Here is a 16,787-nt window from a genome sequence, read left to right as displayed (position 1 = left end):
ATGTCGCCGTGTATGTTGCCTGAATTTTCAGGTATGCTTGGTAATAACACCTTTGGTATCGGTATCGTGTAAATTATTTTATTTTTATTTTTTTTTATCTATAATTTATTTAATAACCAGGAAATAAATTTCATGAGTCTTTTTCAAGGTTTTCTCAGCACATATACATGGTCTCCAACACTCACAACTCCTTCTGTATCCACACCAACGTTAATCCCAAATAACGGCGAGTTCCCATACAATTCCGAAGTTCTGTATCTAGAAATAGAAAAATAACCCCCTTATTGGAGATTTCGATCCCCAAAAAATTAAAATATAATAAATTGGCGCTATGACTACGTTTACTGTAAGATACCCTTAAACCAAATATTTTCATCATCTGAGAAAATAAACCGCTAAACCCAAATATATTTTATCCTTCATTCGAATTTATAACGGTACGAGTTTTATCCATTTGGATATAAGTGACAATTTTAGTCCCTGCACTTTACCAAATACATTCCATGGAGCTTTGGCGGAATATAATTGATTCTATCGCAATAAAGTGTAGGTATAAATTTTCAGTAACGAGAGTAATTATTCGTCACATCTTGAGTAGCAGTTGTAGAAGTTAAAACTATAATAATTTATGATGCGACGCTAAGACATTGGTTTTGTTGAAATTCTGGATAAAACAAAATGAGGGAAAGAAACAACTTCTGTTATCTCTAATAGTCCCTTGGATCTTTATCTTAAGGAACAATTTTCCTGCTTAAGAGTTTCATAATCTTCATTTAATAAAAGGAAAAGTTGTATTTTTAAATTTCTTTCTTTTTATTTGGCGGGGGTGTATTACCAACAATCTTGTCAAAGGGTTAAATTGCTCATGACAATATTTTAAAGCAAAAGTGTTATTGTAACATTTTTTTTCCGGGGAGTGGAAAATAACCTGTGGTAGAGCTCATTCGGTTATTTTTTTTTTATGGAGTTATTGATTTTTAAGGATATTGTATAACAGTGAAAGGATAAAGTTGAAATCCTTTAGTTCTTTTTACTTTATCTGACAAAACACGAGTTATCTTAATACAACAGTTTGGCTCAGCTTGTTTAAGTGTCTTTAAAACTGACTTTCTCAGTGTTGTAAGCGGCTCCCGATCAGCATTTCGTTTTCCTTCAGGATTTACCACTGTCATTAAGCATCTGTATAAATTAAAATTAATTAGTCAGAAATAAAATAATGATTTCAATGCTATGTTAATTGGCAATAAAATATGAAAAAGGAATTAGTTAACGCATTATTTGTTATTTGTCTGTTTTTAATCTCAATGAACAAATATCTTGAAACCTATTTATGCTGAAAATGCTGCTCACTTGAAGATAACCGCGACTGCCTCCCAAAAAAAAACGTATGACAAACATATTAGGAACATTTAAAAAAGGAGGTGCACAATGACATCCTTTGATAAAGAACTTACCATATTTAATCAAATTCAACTCAGTAGTTTTCCGGTAGTTGCGGATAAAAATGTAAATGCCCCTGTTCATCAAATGACATTTGAATAACGTGTATATTAATTGGTTAGAATTGAGGACGGACAGAACTACACACCCTTACCTCAACTACCTTAAAGTGCAAAAAAGAAAATAATGATAACAAACATACCGAGGATTTGGTTCCAATACCCTCATGTATATACCATTGCCAATCCGTAATTCAGTCCAACTATCCTGTTAAAATGCAGGCGAAATTTCGGCTTTCAACTTTTATATAATACCTTTTCAAATACATCAAATGTCTTGCTAGATACTGATCCTTTTTATTAAATAAAACTAACCTTTTCACTATAATTCTTACATATATGTATGTTATCTACCACGGCGTGATACGTTTTGTAGTGTTAAATTCCTACTTAGTTCTGTGATTTCTTACTTCACTTTGAGAAACCAAACTTAGCAGCTCAACGTTCATATTTCAGACTCCTTCCTTCTATCTACATTATTATAGATTACATTTCCCCTTTATTGCGCAGATCCACGAGGTAGTGTAACAAGAGGCTTCCATGAGCCCTAATCACTCACCTAGTTTATGTTTGCCTTTCAAGCGCAATAGCTCTAACTAGGATCATTTGGCAATTGAAAGAATATGGCTAAACCTAACGGTTTTGGAGATATATGAGATAAACTTAGGACTTACGACTTTGTTCTATTTTAATAACAGCGGCCACGTTTTTTTTAAAGAAATAACATTAAAAATTTGGATAAAACGTCGAAAAGGGGCTATAACTCTAACATGGCTTAACAGATTAAAACAAAAAATTGACTTCGTGCTGCAGGATACCCCTAGGAACATTCAAACCATGTTTGGTTCTAATTGGTCAGGTATTGCTAGAAGTTCTAAAAAATTGTTAACCACGTCGACGGACGCCAAGTGATGGCAATAGCTTACCTAGTCTTCGGCCAGGTTAGCTAAAAAGGAAGGGCTCTCTGCTTTTTAAAAATGCTAAGCGGATATTTGCTCTTTTTTGATAAAGTATTTATACGAATTTATTCAACCATTATACATTACACTTGGAACTGAAGTAATAAATAATTATTTTTTATCAATCATGTAAAATAAATTAACCGTGTTTTGGCATTCACAATTTCTTTTTTTTTAATGATAATGAATGGATCGCCGACTGCTAAACTGATATAAAATCGATTTAAAACGATTTAAAGAAACAGTGGATATAATTTGAATTTAAAACAAAAGTGGATATTATTTAAAAGAATCTGTGACTTTGTTGTTAATCAAATTGTTGGTGGTTGGTTTTAATTCAATCGAGCCCATCCAATGTGACTTGTTTATCCGGTCGGTTTGTTCTCGCTGCACAAGGCTTGTAACATTGTCATTGCCCACAAGCATATTCTTGCTAGAAATAGTGATATATAAGAGTTCACCACTGCCTTTTTCAAACAAATTATGATGACTAATGTGCGAGAAATGAAGTGTTTTTTATTTGAATATAAACTCAGTTGTCCGATGGCTGAGATGTGAAATTGGAACTAGCAAACCCAAACATTGAACTCCGAAAAATAAAAGATACCTTTGGCTTACGACGTATAATAAAAATAAAGAAACCTCATCAAACGGTTCTGATCCTGTAACTATTACATTAGGTCTGAAGTTCCCCATGGTAATAGGTTCGGCCAGTCTACTGTTAAGATCATTTAATGAAGCTTCTGTAGCCAAGTGCACGGCAGTTACAGCAGCGAAGATTACCTGAGAATGGAATTTTTTGTCCGTAAAATCATAGTGATTTAAAATACACAAGTACTTAGTTGTATATTCATTTGGATAATTTAGATAACAAATTAGGTTATATCGTTCTTAATTCAGTCTCGGTTGTGCATCCCTATAAATATAATAATGTCCTACGTATAACATGAAATAGTTTTTCAGTTTAAAAAAAACTCACTCTGTCGTTATCTTTAGGGTCATTAATCCATGGTCTTTTCAATTCGCCAACTTCTCGTCCACCAATGACTGAATTAGACACCAGAATGGACAGATTCGGTGTTTGGAGGTATTTGCTGATCCACTGAGATGCTTCTTGTCCACAATCTATTCCAGTTAAATTGTGTCCATATACCCTGAAATCATAAGGTTAACGTTCTGTGATAAGAGGTTACATACTTACGATGAACTTTGTGCGCATACTTGATACATTCATCTAAAAAACTTTAATGACATCTAACAACCTAGTGATGAGAGAACGTTAAAAGACAAAATGACACGATGCAATACAAACTAGGTCTATTGCAAACAAAAAAATATTCAAGGGTCCATGGTTCAAACGGTAATAAAAAAAACCCTGGGATAACGACTGCATAAAGAAGCCATACAAACACAACAGAGAACATTTTAACCAAATTAACAGTCACGTAGAAACAAAAGTAAATGAACAATCCGGGATACACTAAAACTTGGGGTATGGACCAGGTGCATCAGTAGTACTTGGCGGAGATTTTTCATACTTAAAAAAAATATTCCAAGTCATTTTCTAAATATACCTAAATTGACAACATATTTGTTCAGTTTGGTGGACGTGTTTTTAACAGATGGTCGACATTTCAATGGGAGCAAATTGTGCTCCACTACTCCTATTTCTTTACTCTTAGGAGGCTGACTTGAAATCCCATCCAAAACATCTTTTTGCCAGATTCTTTGATTTCAGTCTCCGCTACATAGATGATGCTTTGCCTGTAAACAATTCTATTTTCATTTGGGGATTTTAAACATCGCGCCTGCGTATGGCGTTTCACATTTAATTTACAACTCACGTTATGTCAGGGCTTGCCGAAAATACGCGGACTTTTTGTACCGCGCTAGATTTACTAGAATTAAACTTCTGGGTCAGGGTTATGTTGCTACAAGATAACTGCAAAAGTTTTATGGCCGTCATTGTGAGCTCATGAATCGTTATGGTGTATTCATTGCAACCTGAAAACCGATTTGTTCACCGTTCATAGTTTTCTTCATTCGTCTACTACGGACCTGACTTTAAATCTAGGAATGCCAATAACGCCTTATCCTACGTATTTTTATCTAGGTGTTCCGTCTTCCTGAGAGTTAAAAAAACTGCGTAATGCTTTTGAGTGGGGATTTCAACTGAGCATGGGGAAGAGCAGTGTTAAGATTTGACATAATCTTGGTTTTATTATAGTCCAATTATAGCATTGAGGGTTTTTAAATCTTTCAAACTTTTCAGGAACAACATTAGTTAATACCACTACGTGACTGAGTGCCGTGGTAAGACTAGTGACCCTTTTTAACAGCTGTAACTATTGAAGTTCATGTAGATAGTTGTAAATTATGTTTGATTGTACGTTTTTGCAGATTAATGTATGAAGACTTGTTTGTTGGATTCTTGTGGAATTTTGGAATCCAATACATCGTCTTTGGCAGAGACCAAAAGAGAATAGGACGGATTTATGGTTGTCAAGAGTTGCGATTTAATGTTGTTCATTTTATTTTTATAGATGGAAGTTTATTGCTATTGATATTTTGTTTATTAAACTGCATCTTGGGAAAATCACGATCATTACAGATATGCAAATACATGTATATGTATCAGCATTATTATAATAAACAAATGATGCACGTGTAAAACAACCAAAATTTTTTACCTGCATTTTCTAGCAACAGAATTGATAAATCTCGCCATTTTGTTCAACTGTAAAGTCGGCATCCCAGGTGCATCTAGGCATAGATAAATGCCATATAGACTTGTTTTATTCTGTGCCATCCTAGGAAATTGTTTTATGATTAAAGACATGGCATCTTCATTTACTACAACCCACTGTCTAAAAAAAGTAAGAAAATACTATTGTATTTGAGCAGGTTACTGGTTATAAATGGGCTTATTTCTGAAAACTTTAATATGTGTTTTCGTTAAACTTGATGCCCGTGCATTTTATTTTCTTAAGCTGTAAACACTATAAATGTTTTAAGCTTTTTTTCTGACCTGATATTGTTCCACTTACGTTCTTAATGCATCAAGGCAAGCGACATGAGTTCCAAGAAACATCAAGTTAATAAATACATTGCATTACACATGCTGTATAAATTCAAATGATAAACTTTGTATTCTTCGATATTATTCTCACGGCTGACAAAAAGAGTGAAAAATCGTTTTTTCCTCAATTGCACATTTATTCATTTCATTTCCAGAACAGCAAAAATTAGTACATGTGACTGTGTTTGGAGTTTTATAGATTCCACGAAATTAACGTTCATATTATTGTTAGGCTTACCTGTCATGTACATCGTCTTGAATAAATCCAGAACTAGTGCATCGAACTGTTTGAAGATTTATCGGAGAGCATGACTTCACTGGATATAAATTCAATGCAGAAACCTTACCAACGTATACAAATTTGCTCTCTTTTTGTTTTCGCCACAATAGTGCAGCAATGTACTTTGCAGCACTAGCTGTTAATAATGCCAAAAAGAGGTTGAGGGAATGAGAGGTTGACATTATCATTAGTGATAGTTATAATAACTCAGCTTTGTGTTTTCATGCAAATAACAGGTATGTGTGTTAGTCATAACTACGGTACGTATGCACTTTAATATAAATTCATCAAAACCCCACGTGGTTAGCCTTACTTTCATCTGTTAGGGTAAAACATCTCAACCGAAGCTGATTTGATACGTCTGGGTTTTCCAAATCCGGTTAACCCTAATATTGCCGTTTGTTTACGGACGATTTTCACTTCACTATTCCTTTTGGCTATTGCCTAGAGTTTATCAGTAACGACATATTACTCCCGATAGAGTAATTGGTATTGCTAACTTGGATTGTATATTAAGTCTGGTTTGTTGAAGTATCTGAATGAATGAAGGAATGAAGGAATCACGGTCTCACTTATTCTTTTGGTTCCTTTTTAAGTCGCTAATATTGTTAGCGGCTTCTTGCACTCGTAATTTCAGTACTTATTATTTTGCATGTGATTTGCATAAATATGTCGTCATACGCCACGTAATGCTGCAGATCCTGGCCGTGTTTACCACAATAGCGTCATAGTTCTGGCTTCATACGAGATAAAAATGTACCTCTGAAGTATCATACACGTGTGTTCTAAGTGTGTTTCTTGCTTGAACGAGGACGGGAAGTTTAAATGAAATGATAGGTTAGCTTTGAACATTAGTTCAGTTTCCGGTTCAGGCACTTGGGCTCGTTACAAGACCACGTGTCATATACATTAGCACGCCCCGATATTTATGAATATTCATTGCCAGTTGCTGAATCTGGTTCCTAAACTGATTCCCTGGTCAATATCATAAGCGACCCGAAGATCGCTACAACGTACCTCTTTTAAATTATATCACATACATGTCTAATGCGTGTTTTTGCTTGTATTAGAACGGGAAGTTTACATTAAAAGATAAAGTGATCGGTTAGCATTGAATTTATGTAATATTACAGGCTGGCCTTATAGTGTCCGTAGTATTTTTATCTCAAATTCTTTATGGTAGGTACAATGCATAAAATCCCCAAAACTATGATAGTTAAAAGACAATGGGTCATTTACATAGCAAAAATTGAGATCAAAGGATCTTTCTAAACGATGTTCCTTCCTTTTGATACAAGCAACGATAAAGTCAGTCTCATAGGAGTGAAAGAAGAGTTCAACGTGTAGCGGGGCTTAAATTGTTTCCATTGTAATTCCAACCGTTCGTTGAAATTCAAATAAAATGTTCACTACCAAAACAATTCTTTCAACAATTGTTTTAGGTAAAAGGTTTCTGACGATGATTCTTTATTGCACGAAACTGGCATTATATATAGACAAATTAACTTTTAAACACATCAAATTAATTTATTTTACCAAAGTTTGGTATTAAAGTGGTACTGATTGATGAACCAACACATTTTACCGAAAACTCTTCCTCTATTCTAGACTTAATAATGACAAACAACACGAACGCAATTGCGTATAGCGGAGTCGGTCCTTCTCTAACGGAACAAATTCGTTTTCATTGTCCTATTATGGCATTTCTAAATCTACCAAAAAATAATTGTAGAACATTTAAACGTAAAATATGGCTATACGATCGTGCAGATTATGATTCTTATAGAAATGATCTCCGGGATGTCAACTGGGACTTGATTACAAATAATGAAATTATCGATCAAATCACTTAAAATCTTACACCAGCTATACTAGATGCTGCAGATAAAAATATACCCAATAAAGTTGTAACAATACGTAATTCTCAACCACCCTGGTTGTCAAATGAAATTAAGAGATGGGTCAGGAAAAAAAATCGTATTCAAAGACATGCAAAAAAATATAATAATAATGCTTCAGATTGGGAAAAATTTAGGAATATTAGAAAAAAAGTTACTGAACTGGTTAAAACGTCCAAAGAAGAATATAAACAGTCTCTTATTAACAAAATTTATAATGGTAACTCGTGTACTAGTAACTGGTGGAAAATTATTAAAAGTTTCAGTGGTTTGAAAAAACGAGATAACAGTATTCCTCCTTTGTTAAAAGGAGATCACCTCGTTTTTAATGACACTGATAAGGCTAAAGAATTCAATTTATTTTTCTCAGCACAGTCTAACTTAGATGAAACCAACGCGAATTTGCCCAATACTCAGGTCCATGTACAAGATACACTTTCACAACTATCTCTAAATGAAACTGAAATAGAAGACGTACTTAGTATTTTAAACTGTACAAAAGTATCTGGTCCCGATTCAATTAATCATAGATTATTGAAGGAGGCCTCACACATACTTAGCAAACCTCTCTGCAAACTGTTTAATAAATCTTTACAAAAATCTATCTTTCCATCTCAGTGGAAGAAAGCGCATGTCACTCCTGTTTTTAAAACTGGTAAACCCAATGACGTAAAAAACTACAGACCAATTTCCCTTTTGTGTATTATGTCGAAATGTATGGAACGCTTTGTATACAAACACGTTTTTAATCATTTAAGACAAAGCCAACTCCTATCCGAACATCAGTCTGGATTTACTAAAGGGGATTCTGCTGTGAACCAATTAATAAACATATCTAATGACTTCGGAAAAGCTCTTGACGCTGGGAAAGAAATAAGAGTTGTCTTTTGTGATATAAGTAAAGCCTTCGACAAAGTTTGGCACAAGGGTCTATTATTCAAGCTTACAAAATCAGGGATATCGGGTAGTCTATTAGAATGGTTTCGTATCTATTTGTCGGGTAGAGCTCAAAGGTTTGGTTTAAGTGGGTCACATTCGGATTGGTTGTTTATAAATGCTGGAGTACCACAAGGGTCTATTCTTGGACCCTTGTTGTTCCTAATATTTATAAACGACATTGTCGACGAAATTCAAGCAACAATCAATTTATCGCAACAATCAATTTATCTGCTGATGACACAAGCCTACATGTTATAGTTGATAATCCTATCAGCGCGGCTGAAACTTTAAATAGTGATATTTCAAAAAATTATAAATGGCCTCAAGATTGGCTAGTGCAATTCAATCCACAAAAAAACTGAAACAATGATTGTGGCTCGTGAAGTAAATAATTCTATTCATCCTTCACTAGAAATGAACGGTCACGAAATTGCATCTGTTGAAAATCACAAGCACCTAGGTGTTTATTTATCGAATGATGGTAAATGGGTTGACCATTGCAATTACATAATTGAAAAATCGTACAAAAGAATCAACATTCTCAGAAAATTAAGATCAGTTTTAGATAGATTTAGTCTTGAAAAATTACACTTGTCTTTTATACGTCCGATTTTGGAATATGCAGATGTAACCTGGGATAATCAAAACCAAACTATTATTGATAAAATTGAAAATGTACAATTAGACGCTGCACGCTAAGCTTGTCGTAAAAGGCGACTAAGTAGTGCTCAGAACCCTAGCCGGGGGCTAGGGCGCTCTGGCCACAGAGCAACTTGGATGTGTGCCCCAGGTGGTGGAATGGGGTACCCCTGGCGCGTTACATGCTGGGGTTGTCAGGCTATAATACGGAAAACCTGACCGCAAACCATAGTGGTGCACCGTGTTGGGAAAGATGCCACGTTCCTTTTACGTTAAAGAACCCTACTGTGGTATTCTCCCGAAGTAGAAACCATAGGGCTCCGCCACAGGAGGCTAAATTGCCCGACCCTACCCACCTCTCCCTATTTCTAGTGGCAATCAAAATTTGTCGACCCCATTGTCCTTGTGTCCCATCCCTTTTTCATTTCATCATCATTTCATGTTCATTTTATCATTAATTTCATGTTCATCGTCTGAATATAGCTGAAATATTGCTGCTCAGACGTTTAAGGCTAGAAACCACTAATTCCACTTCCCATAGGCTTCTATGCTAATTTCACAATATTCAATGGCTTCTCTGGACTTTACCTTAACTTTAACCTGCAGAGGACTATATATCAGCATGATTCTACATATATCAGCTCACAATCCTCAGAATGGCATGTGGGGTTAGCAGACTTGCAGTGCAGTACTGGTCACCGGAAGTGAAGTGTCTATAAATTGCATGGGAAATCCCAGTGTTTTCACAAGATAGGGGTATATTTAGAAATCATTATGGAGATTAGGCTTCACATCACAAGAAGCAAAATGCACCTATAAAATGTACAGAAATGTTTTTCCTTTCAGAAACTGTCTAAAATTTTTAAATGAGATGAAAACTTGCCCAGACAGGGCAAGATTGCGGCACAGACAGGGCAAGATGGCGGCAGGTGGTAAAGGTGTAATTTGTTCGCTAGTATTTTTTACGTTTTTGAACAGTCAGCTCCTTTCTTTTGACAAAAAAGATGATCAGATATTTGGATATTCAAAGAAAGATAGTTTACAAGCTGATTTTACCAAATGTGTATCAATTAACAACAAAAACTTTTCATTGTCCTCGATTATGACCCTGATGAGTGTAAACAAACCAACATTGAAATCATCGTACAATAATAAGATAAACATTAACTTGTCATACAAAGAACCTTCGATAAAACTTTTTTATGATTATAACGCTGCTAAAAAGTGGGGATATTCACCCGCAGCCCGGCCCAGCTTCAAAAAGTCAGACGAAAAAATCCAGAATACCAAAATTCCCTTGTTCCATTTGTCAGAAGGGGGTAATTGCTACAAGTAAGGCAGTACCCTGTGTCAGATGTAAACAAAAGAGCCACTTAAAGTGTACTAAATCGATTTCTTTGAGCCAGTATGAACAACTGGTAAAAAACAACGTATCGATTAACTATGAATGCAACAAGTGCACATTATCGAACCTTCCTTTCGACGGATCAGATATCGAATTAGAAGATGATATAGTTAGTAATGAATCACACGGCATCACTAGCAGTCCTTCAGGAGAAGACAATGAATGCTATAATTCCTTTAAATCAAAAGGACTTCACTTCATTCACTGTAACACAAGATCGTTACTCCCAAAAATTTCTGAATTGAGAATTATTGCAGAAAAAACACGAGCTGCGACTATATCAATTACTGAGTCGTGGCTAGATAATTCCATTACGAATTCCGAAATACACATAGACGGATACAGCTTAATTCGTTCTGACAGAAATAGAAATGGCGGTGGCGTTTGCATTTACATCAGGTCAGACCTTGCCTTTTCTGGTAGAAATGACTTACATTCCGACAATATTGAGGCCATCTGGGTTGATATCCTCCTTCCACGATCTAAGCCAGTTGTTATCGGCTGTGTTTATAGACCTCCAAAGCAGAATGATTTTTTGGACCAATTTGATGCAATCCTAAATAAACTTAACCCACAACATGAAATTTACATATTTGGAGATTTCAATATATGCTGGTTGCAAAATAACTCCAATGGGTACAAAAACTATAATAGTGTCCTCAGCCTACATAATATGAAACAGATTATTGATGAACCTACTAGAATAACAGACAAACATTCATCATTGTTAGATCACATTATCTGTAATATAAAAGAAATTATAAGCCAATCTGGTGTCTTACCCATTGGTTTAAGTGATCATTTATTGACATATTGTACAAGAAAGATATATAAAAAAAGTGACATTACTTTTGTTGACAACTCAATTAAGATTAGATCTACAAAACATTATGATAAAGATATTTTCACAGAGTTGCTGACCAAAGTAGACTGGTCAAAATTATATCTTTATAGAAATGTTAACAAAGCTTGGGGCATTTTCAAAGATTTATTTTTATCTACATTAGATGAGGTAGCTCCGATAAGAGAAATAAAGGTTAAAAAGAAAACTGAACCTTGGAAAACATCAGAAATACTTGAGTTAATATCAGAGAGAGACCAGTACTTTTCTATTTTTAAAAGATCAGGTTGTGATCAAGACTACTCAAATTACTGTAAACTGAGGAACAAGGTGCAAAGAATGATAAACAGTGTAAAATCTTGTTATTTTGAAAATAAGATAGAAGAGAATAAAAATAACCCCAAAAAATTATGGGAACAATTTAGAAATCTGGGTTATAGTAATAAGCAAAAAGATACTTCAAAAATTGTTTTAAATATTGAAAACAGTAGCTGTCATGATTCTCGCACAATTGCCAATCATTTTAACAACTTCTTCACTACTGTAGCTGGTAAACTAGTTGCAAAACTGCCAGCAGCTAAAGGGTTTTACAATTACAGCTCAAATATTTTCCAAAATTTTCATAGAAAGGTTTTCATGAATAATTTATGTTTAGAACTGTCTCCTGTTACGGAGGAATTTGTTTTTAAAGAACTACAATCTCCGAATATTACAAAGAGTACGGGTCTGGATGGTATTCCCTCACGATTTCTTAAAGACAGAGCACACGTTTTGAATAAACCTATTACATTTATTATAAACTTATCTATTACCAGTGGCATTGTCCCTGATGACATGAAACAAGCACGTGTCTGTCCAATCTATAAGAAAAACAGCAGGTTGGATGTCGGTAATTACAGGACTGTAAGCATACTAGTTGTGATATCAAAAATACTAGAAAAATCCATATATTCACAACTGGAGAGATATTTGGTAAAACATAACCTATTATACGACCTACAGTCAGGCTTCAGATCTAACTACTCAACCGACACATGTCTAATACACCTACTAGACCATATAAAAACACAAACATCTCATGGTTTATACACAGCAATGATTATGCTCGACCTACAAAAAGCATTCGACACAGTGGACCACAACATTCTCTGCCACAAATTAAAATCTCTTGGTGTCTCTTCCACAAAATGGTTTCAACCGTACTTATCAGATCGAAAACAAAAAGTCGTCATAAACAGAACAGAATCTGAATTTTTGATTGTAACCTGTGGCGTACCTCAGGGTAGTATATTAGGCCCTCTTTTATTTCTGTGCTATGTCAATGATATGACAACCAGTATCAGCTCACAATGCAAACTTTTATTATACGCTGATGACAGTGCAATCTTATACTCACATAGAGATCCCGGTATTATATCATCCACACTGGGTCAGGAACTCCAGTCTTGTGGTCGATGGCTGGTGGACAATAAACTGTCGTTGCATTTGGGTAAGACAGAATGCATTATGTTTGGCTCCAAAAGAAAGTTAAAGAAACTTACCCGGTTTAGTGTAAAATGCAACGACCATACAATAGATTCACAGACAAGCCTAAAATATTTGGGTTTAAACATAGATCAATACTTGTCTGGGGAGTCTATAGTTAAAAATATTGTCCAAAAGTCTAGCTCAAGACTGGGGTTCCTGTACCGAAATGCTAAATGTCTATCAGAGGAGTCCAGGAAGTCACTGAGTGTGGCACTTATTCAGTGCCACTTCGACTATGCATGTTCATCTTGGTATGCTGGTCTCAATAAAAAATTAAAAAATAAACTTCAGGTTGTTCAAAACAAAGTCATTCGATTTATTAAAAACCTGGACTCTAGACATAGCATAGATTTTAATATATTTAAAGACGTTGGTATTCTTAATGTGGAAAACAGGGTACGACAAATGAGGTTAAACCATGTTTATAAAATATTTAATAGAAAATCACCATCTTATATGAATTGTAATTTCACAAGAATTCGAGATTGTCATAACCATTTTACCAGATCTAGTGAAAATAATTTTTATGTTCCAATTATAAAGGGGCCAACTGCTCAATCTTTTTATTATAATGCAATTAAAGACTGGAACAATTTACCAGCAAATTTAAATAGTTTAAAAAATTCAGATGCGTTCAAACTAGGAGTAAAAGATTTTTTATTTGATCAATTGAAGCAAGCTCGGCATAAATAGTTTCATTATTATATTGTAATACAGTGGATTTTACTGTACGTCAGTACTTTGAGTGTTTGAAGATGAGTACTGGATGAGGACCATTGTTACTGTTGCAGAGTGGCGCTTGCCGCCTGGACACTACCTTTGGTGGCCGTTGACCGGAAGTGACCGGTAGGGGAACGGGACCGGAAGTGGACCTTGGGTGACCGGAAATGGTCTTAGATGGGGAACCCATGACCAATAAAGAGAACATGGGGACCTTTTGATGTAGAAAGGGGGGCTTAAAGGTAAGGAGGGAGGAAATGACTTCCATAGGTATCCTCATTAAGTGCCCTATTAGTGTCATTATATAGAATGGTGTAAACAGGTAAGTATAAAAATGGGGGATGTATTATGACTATAATCTTTCTTGGTTTAAATTTTTTTTTTGATTTTCATTTTTTTCGTTAAAAGTCATTGTTTTTAATTATTTTTGCTAATTATTTGTAATTTCATTGTCTTTGTGTAATAATTAAATGGACACTTTCAATAAATTTTAAATTTTGATTTGGATTTCTTTGTGTCTAATGGATTGTGTAATTTGAATAGATGTCTCACGGACTAGACAGATGTTTAAAACTGCCCATTTTACTGGTGATTTCAACAGCTCTTGTATTGATATTTAACCGCTTTTTATTGTACTTACTGATTACACTACAATTGTAAGGACGTCTTGTGCAATGTTTACCTCTCGGACATTAATTTTAAATCGTTGTTTTAATTATTTTTGTTTAAGTATGTTTTATTTTTTTTTATTTTTGTTTTATTCAGTTTGAAATTTTGACTAACCACTAATGATAATCCTGACAATTGTAAGATTTACATTTGGAACGTTAAGAGCTTTGAAAGGTGTATTGCTTTCATTTCAGTTTTGTAGTCCATTTCATCACCTATTGTTACAGTCCTACTCATTCTTTTCGTCGATTTTATCCGTTTTATGAGGCTCTATAGGGTAATTCCTTTTTTCATATTTTCAATGTTTACATGTCGCGTGTACTTGATTTGACCCGTTATGGGGTAAACCATTGATTTGTTGATTTTATTTTCTCTCCATATTTTTATTCGTACTTTGTTTCTTACGCCCTTTTTGTTTGAGACTTGTGTGCTCGTTTAATTCTTTTCTTTTGTTAATATAAGGAGATTGAACTTTTTACTGCTACAGTGTGTTTTCAAGTTACTTAACCCAAACTTGCTTTGAACGTGTTATGAGGCTCTAGTGGGTAAATTCCTTTTTTTTTTCATACTTTCAATGTTTACGTTGCGTGTACTAGATTTGACCAGTTATGGGGATACACCATTCAACTACGGAATTCTATTTTTCTCTATAATTTCGTTCGTGGTTTGTCTCCTTTTTGTTTAAGTAATGTATGATGGTTTTTTCATAAGGTACTTTTTATTGCTATAGTATGTTTTCAAGTTACTTACACTCAAAATTTGGCCCGTGTTATGAGGCTCTGATAGTAAATATGTTTTTCATGCTGTCGCTAACGGTTTTAATAGGTGTTATCGGTTTTGAGCTACCCTGTCTTTTAAGGAGGTTTTTCTTTAGTCTAGTTTTATAATACAACAGGATTTTTTTCTTTTATATTTTATTTACAATTCATATTCATTGTTCCATTCGTGGCGGGGTGTCGTCTGTGTTTTTCGAAACCGGGTCCTGCTCAATTGTCTGTTCCATAAAGTGTTCTTCCCCATTAAGTAATTTCACGATCCGATCTTCTGATGATTCTGCTTTACTATGAGTAGTCCGAGTATCGTTGACGTCAAGGCTGTTTTTTTTCACACTTTTTAACCTTCGCTTCCTTTTGTTCCTCGGTAACATGACTTCTGATGGTGTTCGTTGTATTTCCCATATAGCTCCTCCTTTTTCTTGATGAACTATCCTCTCGGGTTCTGGCATCGCAGATCAATATGATTCATCTAATTGAACTTTTGTAACTTTCTTGATTTCTTATGGTCGTTGTTTCTTATACAAGGATGCACGATACTCTGCTGTGGTTTCCACTTGTATTTGATATTCTAACGTTGTACGTTTTACGTTCTTAATACATCCGCACTATCTTTTTTTCCGAAATCCTCTCTATACAGTTCCATTTATAGGTGTCACATCTGTTTCATTTGCTTTTTTTCTTTCCTCCAGCTGGTCTACCACGAGGTCTTTTTGGGGTCGCACTTTCTTTTGTCAGTTCATTCTTTGGTTTACAGTTGGCACATTCTTTTGTCCATTGCACGTGTACGGCATCGCGACTGGTGACCTCTTCTAAATGAATCCCTCGACAGGGAACTATCTTGTAAATCTTTATTGCACCGAGTGCGTCCATCTCCTTTGCGAGTCGGCCAAGAAGTGACCACACATCTTTTTTCATCTCTATTTATACTTTTTTTTCATCCAAAAACACATCCTGAATTTCCCATGGGAAAATGTTGCTTCTCAATCTCAAGTTGTCGGGGGTGCCCTTTTTCATGTCGATCAATAAATATCCGTGGGGTTTGGCAGTGGAATACTCGTACGATTTCATAAAGTAGTTTGTCTTTTTTTGGGAACATTTGTTGGGCCATGGTCATGGCCTGTGATACGTCTCTGGGATTTTTAAGCAGAACCCTGCCCCCTGCAGCAGCGCTAAGCTTGTCGTAAAAGGCGACTAAATAGTGCTCAGAAACCTACCCGGGGGCTAGGCGCTCTGCCCACAGAGCAACTGAGATGTGTGCCCCAAGTGATGGAATGGGTATCCCTGGCGTGTTACATGCTGGGGTTGTCAGGCTATAATACGGAAAACCTGTCCGCAAACCATAGTGGTGCACCGTATTGGGAAAGATGTCACGTTTCTCGCACGTTGAAGAACCCTGCTGTGGTATTCGATAGGAGTATGAACCTTTGCGCTCCGTCACAGGAGGCTAAATTGCCCGACCCTACCCATCCCTCCCTTTTTCTTGTGGCAATCAAAATTTATCGACCCTATTATCCTTGTTTCCCATCCCTTTTTTCATTTCATCATCATCATTTCAT

At 35.3% G+C, this 16,787-nt stretch overlaps 2 protein-coding genes across 2 annotated transcripts; both read right to left on the bottom strand.

Moving 5' to 3' along the window:
- Positions 1–74: 74 nt before the first annotated feature.
- On the bottom strand, positions 75–1,732 carry LOC148629741 (mitochondrial amidoxime-reducing component 1-like). Its single transcript, XM_088564780.1, has 3 exons — positions 1,643–1,732; positions 1,108–1,179; positions 75–258 (listed from the first exon to the last, which is right to left on the bottom strand). The coding sequence occupies exons 1-3, from the start codon at positions 1,666–1,668 to the stop codon at positions 144–146; spliced, it is 213 nt and encodes a 70-aa protein (XP_088420906.1). The 5' UTR covers positions 1,669–1,732; the 3' UTR covers positions 75–143.
- Positions 1,733–2,541: 809 nt separating this feature from the next.
- Positions 2,542–5,999, bottom strand: LOC148629740 (mitochondrial amidoxime reducing component 2-like). The gene is made up of 5 exons (XM_088577092.1): positions 5,776–5,999; positions 5,149–5,325; positions 3,438–3,612; positions 3,101–3,241; positions 2,542–2,553 (listed from the first exon to the last, which is right to left on the bottom strand). Exons 1-5 carry the CDS (start codon positions 5,997–5,999, stop codon positions 2,542–2,544), a joined length of 729 nt encoding a protein of 242 aa, XP_088433218.1.
- Between the last annotated feature and the right edge of the window lie 10,788 nt (positions 6,000–16,787).

Source organism: Perna viridis, chromosome 1 (genome assembly GCF_037379345.1).
Source record: "Perna viridis isolate PV_CMFRI_1.1 ecotype Kerala chromosome 1, ASM3737934v1, whole genome shotgun sequence".
NCBI classification, from domain to species: domain Eukaryota; kingdom Metazoa; phylum Mollusca; class Bivalvia; order Mytilida; family Mytilidae; genus Perna; species Perna viridis.
Note: the sequence above shows the minus strand (reverse complement) of the source record. Positions and strands in the feature narration are given on the sequence as shown.

Bases quoted from the DNA above. Each gene is read 5' to 3' on its own strand.
- LOC148629741 (XM_088564780.1), bottom strand. From the start codon at position 1,668: ATGAGGGTATTGGAACCAAATCCTCG. The intron at 1,180-1,642 runs GTATGTTTGTTA...TAATTTATACAG, and splicing joins GTATTGGAACCAAATCCTCG to ATGCTTAATGACAGTGGTAA. The intron at 259-1,107 runs GTCAGTTTTAAA...TTCTATTTCTAG, and splicing joins CCGCTTACAACACTGAGAAA to ATACAGAACTTCGGAATTGT.
- LOC148629740 (XM_088577092.1), bottom strand. From the start codon at position 5,999: ATGTCAACCTCTCATTCCCTCAACCTCTTTTTGGCATTATTAACAGCT. The intron at 5,326-5,775 runs GTAAGCCTAACA...TACTTTTTTTAG, and splicing joins CAAGACGATGTACATGACAG to ACAGTGGGTTGTAGTAAATG. The intron at 3,613-5,148 runs GTAAAAAATTTT...TTATGATTTCAG, and splicing joins TCTGTTGCTAGAAAATGCAG to GGTATATGGACACAATTTAA.